Source organism: Candoia aspera, chromosome 4 (genome assembly GCF_035149785.1).
Source record: "Candoia aspera isolate rCanAsp1 chromosome 4, rCanAsp1.hap2, whole genome shotgun sequence".
Lineage (NCBI taxonomy): Eukaryota > Metazoa > Chordata > Lepidosauria > Squamata > Boidae > Candoia > Candoia aspera.
The window spans coordinates 1,059,604-1,069,990 of NC_086156.1; the positions used below are offsets into that span (position 1 = coordinate 1,059,604).

The 10,387-nt window shown below is 48.6% G+C and overlaps 1 protein-coding gene across 2 annotated transcripts in view; it reads right to left on the minus strand.

The window, feature by feature from the left end:
• The window catches only part of LOC134497524 (zinc finger protein 135-like), a 35,260-nt gene extending 25,188 nt beyond the window's left edge, over positions 1-10,072 (minus strand). The window contains exons 1-6 of one of the 2 annotated variants that reach the window (XM_063303218.1): positions 9,728-10,072; positions 8,454-8,580; positions 6,660-6,773; positions 6,304-6,414; positions 5,365-5,478; positions 4,891-4,989 (exon numbers count right to left, since the gene is read on the minus strand). In XM_063303218.1, coding sequence (XP_063159288.1) covers positions 4,891-4,989; positions 5,365-5,478; positions 6,304-6,414; positions 6,660-6,773; positions 8,454-8,580; positions 9,728-10,048 — 886 coding nt within the window. In that variant the 5' untranslated portion in view covers positions 10,049-10,072. Of the gene's footprint in view, positions 1-4,890; positions 4,990-5,364; positions 5,479-6,303; positions 6,415-6,659; positions 6,774-8,453; positions 8,581-9,014; positions 9,086-9,727 lie in introns of those variants that run through there. The other variant, XM_063303219.1, reaches the window with a different exon arrangement.
• Between the last annotated feature and the right edge of the window lie 315 nt (positions 10,073-10,387).

Genomic DNA, 10,387 nt, shown 5'->3' on the forward strand with positions numbered 1-10,387 from the left:
CATTTATTGCACAGGCAGTTTTGGTGGCCAAGTCTTAGACAAAATGTGAAGGACTATGTGGCTAGTTGCCCTGTTTGTGCCATGGCAAAGAAGAGGGAAAGCCCCAAGGTCTGCTTCAACTGGTAGCTAACCCCACCCAGCCTTGGAAACAAATTGCTGTGGACTATATAGTAGAGTTGCCTGAAAGTAAAAAGAAACTGTAATTTGGGTTGTTACTGACTGATTCTCTAAGCAAGCTCATTTTATTCTGTTTGCCACGATTCCCACAGCCAGCCAGCTCGCCAAGCTCTTTATTCAGCATATTTATTGATTACATGAGGTCCCTGATAGGGTGATAAGCGACCATCGCATCCAGTTTACTTCTAAGTTCTGGAAGTCATTTTTAAAGTCAATTGGCACCTCTCAGGCTCTGAGTTTGAGTCATCACCCCCAGACGGACAGATCGATGGAACGACTGAATGCCACCCTAGAACAGTTTTTACAATGTTATATTAGCTACCAACAGGACGATTGGGTAGACCTCTTGCCCTTTGCAGAGGTCGCATATAATAATTCTGTTCATCAGACCACAGGGTTTTCCCCCTTTCAAGTACTAAATGGCCAGGAATTCATGCCAATTCCGAAGCTGCCGCAAGGAACTCCTGAAGCTTGCTCCATGAACAAGTGGGTTAAGCAGATCAGTGCTACTTGGCCTGTGATTCAAAAAGCTTTAACTGAAGCTAGGGAAAGTTATAAAAAAATACGCCAATCGTAAGAGAGCCCTCGAATGGCAGTTTAAAGTGGGAGATAAAGTGTATCTGTCTACAAAATTCCTTAAATCCTTGCAACCATGAAAGAAATTAGGACCAAAGTTTGTGGAGCCTTTTGTCATTGAATAGGGACGCGGTGGCGCTGCGGGTTAAACCGCTGAGCTGTCGATCAGAAGGTCGGCGGTTCGAAACCGTGCAGCGGGGTGAGCTCCCGTTGTTAATCCCAGCTCCTGCTCACCTAGCAGTTTGAAAACATGCAAATGTGAGTAGATCAATAGGTACCGCTTCGGCGGGAAGGTAACGGCGTTCCGAGTCGTCATGCTGGCCACATGACCCGGAAGTGTCTATGACAACGTCGGCTCCAAGGCTTAGAAACGGAGATGAGCACCGCCCCCTAGAGTTGGATTCGACTGGACTTTACGTCAAGGGAAACCTTTACCTTTACCCTTTGTCATTGAAAAAGTAATCAATCCTGTCACAGTACAATTGAAACTTCCAAAGAACATGAAACAAATCCACCCTTTCTTCCATTGCAGCCTGTTAAAACCAGTGCGAGAATCGTCTTGCTGGCATCCAGAAGAGCCTTCTCCTGCACACACAATGATTGAAGGTGAACAGAATTTCAAAGTTAAGGAAGTTTTGGATGCTCGTAAATGCAAAGGGGAGCTTCAATATCTAATTCATTGGAAACATTTCCCTGACCACGAGTGGGTGGCTAGTTGAAATGTTCGTGCTCCAAATTTGTTGAAGAAATGTTATGCCAAGTATCCTGACAAGCCCAAAGACTGATCTTTCCTATTTGCTTAATTGTTTATTTCATCCCTACCTTTAATTGCTTGCATAATATCATTGTGTTTGTTTAGTGTGTTTTTTTCCCAGGGGGGCAGAATGTCAGACTCTATGATCAAAGGATGGCTGAATCATCTGACTGCGTTCGTCTGCATCGATGAGGCAACGCGTGTCAACCAGGAAGAAGGGGGGGGAATTGCAAAGAGTGTGAATTGCTGCTCTTTGGGCCGGAGGGAGGGAGTCAAGGTCGCTCTGCCGGAGATGTCTGTGGCTGGCACTGCTGACCATTAGAAACACTGTGAGAAAGGGACAGGAAGGGGGGCGTGGAGTTTTGGAATGTTTTAACGAGTGAGTTTAGGCGGGAATCTTTTAATCGCAGCTTTCTTCTGTTCTGTGCACTTGTCTTCGTTAAACCTGAATTCTGCATACTCCAGCTGTGCACAAGTTGGGTCAATATTGGGACTAAAGGTGCCAGTTCTTACAGCTGGTTTCAGAAAAAGCTCAGGCAGCAATCCCCATTCCCATTGTTAAGCAAGGATTGCAGGTTATTAAACAAGAACCTCATGTGAGTGCGACTTGTTATTTCCTGCCAGCTTCCAACAAAGTAATCTGGGAAGCCGGCAGCAAGTCGCAAGTCCCGGGAGGCTCACAAGCCTGCTGGCAGGTGAGTGCTATAGAATGTGGCCGGGCAGTGGGGGGCGCTGTGGTGCACAAGCAAAGGTGAGTGGGGGATGGGCGGGCATGGAGGTGGCTGCTGCAGCCTGGTGCAAGTGCAGCCAGGCACAGAGTGGGTGCTCTGGAATGCGGGAGGGTGTGCAGGTGGCTGCTGCAGCCTGGCATAAGCACAGCAGGGTAGGGGGTGGATGCTTGGGAGGGCACACAGGAAAGTGGTGGGAGTGCGAGCAACTTACAAGAGTGACTTGCGACCTTCCCTGCTGGCTTCCCCATTGACTTTGCTTGTGGGAAGCCAGCAGGGAAGGTCCCAAATGGTGATCGTGTGACTGTGGGACGCTGCAACTGTCGTAAGTGCAAGCCAGTTGCCAAGTGCCCAGATCACGATCACATGAATATGCAGGTGCTGGGACAGCTGGAACTTTGAGGACTGGTCGTAAGTATCACTTGCTCAGTGCCATCATAACTTCAACTAGTTGCTGAACAAGTGGTTGTTAACCGAGGACCTGTACACTGAACAATTGAGAAAAACAAAAAATACCAAAAAGAAATCAGTATGTGCTTCATTGATTATAGAAAGGCTGTTGACTGTGTTGACCATGTCCATCTGTGGAATGTCCTTAGGAAAACGGGAATCCCAGAAAATCTTACTGTATTGTCTTTATGCAAAACTTATACAGCTCAGGAAGCCACAGTATGGGCAGAATGTAGTGAAACAGCCTGGCTCCAGGTTGGCAAAGCAGTAAGACAAGGCTGTATGCTCTCTCGTTATTTATTTAATATATATATGCTGAATATATAATGAAGGAGGCTGGACTGGAAGAAGATGAGTGCGGTTTTAAAATTGGAAGAAAAAACATCCATAACCTGCACTGTGCTGATGACACTACCCTGACAGCTGAAAATGCAAAGTAATGCAAAGCTGTAGTAATGAAAGTCACAAAACACAGGGGAAAATGGGACTACAATTAAACATATATATAAAAAAAGACCAAACTAATGACAACAGCCGTACAAGCGACAACAAAAGGAACCAGCAGTCAAGAAATATGCCACAGACTAGCACTTGGTAGGCGAGCAAAAAGGCCTTGGAAAAGATATTCAGATTCTGTGATGTGCCTATATCCATAAAGATCACAATCATGCAACCAATTTAAAGCCCTACATGGCACGGGTCCAGGTTACCTACAGGATCGTCTCACCCCCATTACATCAGCCCGTCCTACCCGATTGTGCAGAGGGCATGTTGCGGACCCTGTCTGCAAGAGAACTCCATCTGGCGGGGTCCAGGAGGTGGGCCTTCTCTGCAGTAGCTCCCACCCTTTGGAACATCCTTCCCCCAGAAGCGAGGTTAGCCCCCTCCCTCCTGGACTTCAGAAAACAGCTGAAGACCTTGTTTTGCCACCTTGCCTGGAATAAGGAGGGGAAGAGCCATTCTTGGGGCTGGCTGATTCCCTAGTGCTGCGGGGACCAGTTTCATGCCCTTATGGTTTGAATTAGATCCGCCATGGCTTGGATTTTACTGCATTTTATTCTGATTGATTAATGGCTGTATTTTTGATTTTATGGAAATTTTAATTGTTTTTATTGTGAACCGCCCAGGGTCCCCCGTCTGGGGGAGATGGGCGATGATAAAAATTTGATAGATAGATAAATAAATAAATAAACCAATGCCGCCCCCCCCCGCCCCCCCGGTGGCACTCTATGGAAGCTGAAGTTAGTCTTTGAAGAAGCAGGACAGAAAGAATATTAATGCTTCTGAACTTCTGAAGAAGACTCCTAAGAATACCATGAGTAGTCAAGAAAACAAATAAATCGACCATCAAACCAATCAATCCAGAGTTCTCACTCAAGGCACAAATGATCAGGCTTAAATTATCATATTTTGGACCTATTATGCAAAGACTCAGCTCACTTGAATAGTCCATAATGGTGGGAAAGGCAGAAGGAAAGAGAAGAAGAGGACAACCAGCAGCAAGGAGGACCGGCTCAGTTACAGCAGTCATGGTTCCATTACTGGAAGAGCTGAAGGGCCAGGATGGGGACAGATCATGCTGGAGAAGGTATGTGGTCACTAACTGTCAACACCAACTTGATGGCACACAATCAAATGATCAAGTCAACCTGAAGAAAACTGACCCCTCCTAGCTCTATGGTTCTTCCAGCAGCAGATCCTGCCTTCCCAAAACTCTGCTCCTTGATACGCTTGCAGCTTTATTCGACCAGGACTTCCAGTTTCCTACCCTATACTACGGACCAGGGTTTCTCAACCAGGGTTCCGTGGTGCCCTTGGGTTTCATGAGAGGTCACTAGGGGTTCATTGGGAGATCACAATTTATTTAAAAAATCATTTGAAATTCGGGCCACTTCACATTAAAGAGGCAAGTTTCATTCTTTAATTTTAGTTTAAGAACCCAGTTAATGCATACAGACAGACCTACCCATGAAACGAACAATTTTGTAACTTCTGGCCCATATTTGAGCCTGAATGTGCAGGGGGTCCCTGAGGCCTGAAAAATATTTCAAGGGCTCCTCCGGGGTCAAAAGGTTGAGAAGGGCTGCTCTGGACTGAGGGCAAGGTGGAGTTATTTAGTTAATTCAGTAGGAAGGCCACACAGCCACAAAGAAACTACCATCAAGTTCAAAGGGGCATCACAAGAACCAAAAAGTCTCCTCTTACCAGAGCTGGGGCCTTCGCCAAAGAACAATGGGTCCTGGACACACGGGCCTTCCAGAGGTCCACAGAGGTGTTCTTCAGAAACTGTAACAGCCTGATATTCTGTCCAGAAAGGGGAAAAAAACCCTCAAATATATAAGGGCTCTCCAATTATTGTCTTGATTTTTTTTTTATTGCATGGCATAGCACTTAGGTGTTCATGCTGCTTTTTCTTGCTGGGAAATCCTTGTGAGGATTTCCCAGCAGCCAGATGTTTTGTCTTGATGAAATACATAATATCTGAAACACCAACACCCACAGAGACTGAGGATTGTTGGAGATGCTGACCTAAACACAGAGTGGGGACAGGAAGAGGCACTGTATGGGGATCTTATATCAGCTTAACGTAACAATAGTGGCCAAACTAGAGAAAAATCTGGTCACCACAGCCTGTCAGGACTTGAAGCATGCAGCTCTCCAAAGAAACAGGGAACTCACCTGGGCTAGCGTCGTGGTGCATCTCCTCTTTCTGGGATTCCCCAGGGTCAAAGTACACCTCCTCCATTTCCTCTTTAATCCCTGAGGATATGTCCATCAACTCCACTGAAGAACCTGGGCACAGGAGAGGGTAAGTCAGGGGGCTGCTCTTCTCTGACATCAAGAAGTCTCATGGACTGGAAGAGGTGTACAGACAGGAATGAGAAGGCAGGAGAGAAGGACCCCACCTATGGCATATGGTAAGGGTGAGGGAGAAGATGGCTGGCAACAAGCTGAGATAAGCTGAAAGTTGGTTGGATTGAGCTGGAGAAGGAAACGGCCCACTGGATACCAACCTGTAGTATCTGGCCTAAGAGGACATGGAAAGATATTTAGGGATGGGGGTGCCGGGCACGGCAAAGAGAAACCTTGGCAGAAAGGAGGATCACAGCTGCCACAAAGGAATCAAGAGAAAGGAGGTTACAAGGGGTTCAGATTAAGGTTCAGCTAGAATTCCTAGCACATAAGCAGTAAGGATATGCAGAATTCATCAATACAGTACAGGAGTGGAGTATTTCAGAGAATTCTGAAATGTTCCATTTCCCTCCAGACTATGTCATTCGGGGTCTGGCAAGGTCCAGAGCAGTGTTTCTCAACCTTGGCAACTTTAAGATGTGTAGACTTCAACTCCCAGAATTTCCTAGCCAGCATGCACTCTGGGAGTTGAAGTCCACACATCTCAAAGTTGCCAAGGTTGAGAAACACTGGTCCAGAGGGAAACAACAGTCTGGAATGCTCCTTTCCTGGATCAATAAATTTTGAGGAAGCAGCCTTTTTTCTAACAATTCAGTACATTTCCTACCAAGCAATACTGCGCTTGTGGAAGAAAGTGCATTGGGGTGAGCTCCCTCTTTGTAAGCCAGACAACTAAGCAGCAATACCAGGACGCTTGGTATTCACCCTCGTGAGGACCAGCATTTATCTCCTCAGGCGGCCTGGCGTTCCTGTCTTGAGGCTCTTCTACTTCTTCTTTCAGCCACAAAGAAATGTCCACTGGAGCAACAGGGGAGTCTGAATGGAGGACAGAAAAAGGTTGTTGTAAATCACAAGGTCAAAACCCTGGGGCCTAAAAATTTACTGACCCATGTATCTTCCAAGAATGTCTGATCCCCACCCTAATCTGGGTCCCTTGTAAGCAGCCTTCATTTATAAACTTTTCCTATGTGCTTAACACTGAGAGTAATGTACCTCTTAAGAGAAGAAGATTAAAAAAAAAAAAAAAAACTAAGCTGTGTATTTTAGGACAGCGAATGTACCTGTGCCAAGGTGTCCAGGTATGTTGCTCCCAGGAATGGTTCCACTGTCTGTGTCATACAAAGAGTCCCCCTGCTCAATCCGTGTCAGGATCTCAGGCTTCGCAATTGCATAGTCTATCCAGATGATAGATGAAAAAAGACTTCTTCTGTTAATTGTGTGTGTATAAGATTTTTATGGAAAAAACGGTAAATGGAGAAAGACAAAGTTGTTACGTGCCACTCGTTACTGCAAAGAGTGGGGTTACATCATTGCCCATCATTTTGTAACATTGCCAAAAATAGTGTTTGCCTGTCGGATGGAGACACGTAAAGGCCTGTTGAGGGTCACCCTCTCTGCAAGGTGTACAAGGTACAGACCAGGTGACAAGCTTTGTCGTTGGTGGTCCTCGTTCTGCAGGGCACCTTGCCCCTCCCCAAAGTACAGCCAACTTCTCCTTGTTTTCTACTTATGCTGTTGTTATTATTCCCGTGATTGTTTTTATTTACTGTATATTGTAATTACTGTTTTCTACCCAGACTCTGCACAAGTTGGGGTGGCCTAAAATTTATTCATTTTTTAATTGTATCCTACAACTTATATACTGAATTCCTGGACGCTCTAAGCAAACTACTGTATTGCTATAATACAATTACAGGTAGTCCTCAGCTAATGACCATAATTGGGACCAGGAACTCTGTTTCTAAGTGATGCAGTTGTAAAGTGAAAAATCATGTGACTGGACTTAGGACAGCAGTTCCCGCTATGGTCCTTAAGTGCAATATCACGTGACCATGACTTCCTGCCAGCTTCCCCACTGACTTTGCTTGTCAGAAGCTGGCAGTAAAGGTCGCAAATGGTGACCACATGACCACAGGATGCTGCAACTACTGTAATTGCGTGCCAGTTGCCAAGTGCCCAAATCACAATCCCATAACTGCGGGGACCCACTGTAAGTCTCCTCATTCAGCACCACCATAACATTGAGCGGTCGCTAAGCGAGGACTAACTGTAAAACCAAAAACAATTATTACACTTACAATCAGTCCAACATGATTGTAGCGCGTTCACTGTAGTAAGATTTTACTCCTCCCCAAATGCCTTTGTGATGAATCCTGTTTTCACAGCTCTCCAAAAATGTAGTAAGGCAGAGGTGATCCAGGGGTAAACTGTTCCAAAGGAAGGGAGCCATCACCAAGAAGGTTCAAGCCCTCAGTTTCTCAGTGGTGGGACCCTCCTCCAGATCTTACCTGATGGGCAAATTCAACTTGGAGAAAGCAGTCACAGAGCTATCCAGGACCTGATCTATGTAGGACTTTAAAGGTGACAACCGGGACCTTGAACTGCACCTAGAAGCGGAGTGCCAGTGGTGCAACAGTGGGTTAAGCAGGCTCATGCAGTACCCAGGCTCATGTTGCATCAGCTGAAGCTTCCAGATACTCTTCAAGGATAGCCCCATGTAGCATGCACTGAAATAACCCAACCACACGGTGACAAGGGCACAAGTGACTGTGAGTAAAGCTTCCTAACCCAGGTAAGGCCACAACTGGCACTTAAGATATAATTATACAACAGCCCTCATGGCCACAGCCTCCACCTGCTGTTCGAGCAGGAGCCATTAAGTCCAGGAGGATCCCCAAGTGGCAGGCCAACTGTGTCTAGAAGAGGATTATCCCATTCTGATTCAAAGATGCTACCACTGGTCCCCACTGGATCACGCTCACAGCAGACTTCTTCATCCACTAAGCCTAAGGGTTCTCAGGATAGAATCACTATAAACCAAAGGGAATAAGAATGATGCCTCCTCATGCTCTCACCCATTGAGACCAACATCTCGTAATTGCTTCTCATGATCGTCTTGTACAGCTCCTTCTGCAGTTCATCCAGGTCCCCCCATTCGTGCTCATTGAAATGAACAGAGAGGTCATCAAAGGTTACCGGAACCTGAAAGAAACAACAGTTACAAGTTTGGTACTCTCTGGCCTCCATTTTTTTTTAAATTTTTATCCCGCCTTTATTATTTTTATAAATAACTCAAGGCAGGGAACATCCCTAATATTCCTTCCTCCTCCTATCTTCCCCACAACCACCACACTGTGAGGTGGGTTGGGCTGAGAGTGTGTGACCGGCCCAAGGGCACCCAGCCAGCTTCCATGCCTGAGGCGGGACTAGAACTCGCAGCCTCCTGGCTTCTAGCCCAGCATGCTTAACAGGAACTTGATAAATACCTTTTGGATAAATTGCACTGACAGAAAAAAAAAGGCAGTATTTTATCTTTAGTGCACAAAAGCCTACTGGTGCCCTCTGATTATTTAGATAAATGGGTGTTTTCAAAGGTCTTTAGCATGTCAGAGAGCTGATTAAAAGAGGAAACTCACAAAGGAAATGTGAGCATCTGTAGTACATGTCAATAATTCAGGCCTCCAGACCAACAACATATGACTCTGCCTGATGCCTTCCTTTTTTTTTTTTTTTTTAAATCGTATGGCATAGCAGTTTGGTGTTCATGCTGCTTTTTTTTACTTGCTGGGAAATCCTTGTGAGGTCCGGCAGCCAGATGTGTAGACTATTCAGCCGTGAAAAGTCCCGTTGCCCGGGGCGCACCACGAGGAGGCTGGTCTACATGGCACCGAGTTGGGCTGAGACGGCGCGACTGGCCCAAGGTCACCCAGCCGGCTTTCATGCCTAAGGGGGGACTAGAACTCGCAGCCTCCTGGCTTCTAGCCCAGAACCTTAACCACTAGACCAAACTGGCTCTCTTGCCTGATGCTGAAGCACAAAAACTTACTGTAAGACACACACACACACACCTACTGGGAAATGACAAAACGCACATCTCAATGCAAACTCTGCCCTGTACGAAAGAGTACAAGAGCGGTGCTTGTGCTCTGACACCGCAAGGTGCATTTCGTCATGCTGGCGCTGCGCGCCCAGCACACCCTAGTCCCCTGAGAGACGCCGCTGGCTGCAGCCGAGCAAACCAAGCGTGATCCGTTCCGGCCCACCGGGCCTCTCAGGGAGGTGCACGGCATGGGCAAAGGGGGCCCCGCGTGCCGGCAGGCCAAGGAGCCGCGGGGACGGGGCGCCTGACCTGGGGGGTCTCCCCCTTGGAGCCCGGGGGGAAGCGCAGGATCCAGAAGTTCCGGTTCTTGAGCAGGTTCTCCATGTTCTCCAGCCGCCGCTGCAGCCGCCCGTACTCCTGCGCCAGCGTCGCCAGGGCGGCCCACTTGCTCTCCAGCTGGTCCTCCATCTCGGCCACCGTCCTCTGGCAGCCCGCCAGCTTCTTCTCCGCCGACACGACGCGCCCCTCCAGGCACAGCAAGCGCACGCCGTGCCCGTCCACCGTCTGGTCCACGGCCTGCAGGGCGGCCACCGCCGGCCACAGGGAAGCGTCCAAGGGCTGCGCCTCCATCTCCCGCGTCGAGGCCTGCGGGCACCGGGGGAAGCACCGTCATCCTCCCCGCCCAGCCCCGGAAAGAGGTCCCCGCCCGCGGAAGCGGCCCGGGCTTCTCCGAGCGCCGCGCCCCCAGCCCCTCCCGAGGCTCGCCTGCGCCCGGCTGACCCCCCCCACCCCGAGACCGGCGCCACGCCCCCGCCTCACCTGCACGGGCGCCCGCGCGACCACAGCCCCGGCGGACGGAGAGCGGCGAGAGGAGCGACTGCGCATGCGCCCCGGCCCTCGAGCCCTCGAGCGGCCGCCTCCCTCCCCGCGGCGCCCCCTGCCGGCGGGAGGAGCGACGGGCGCTCCGTG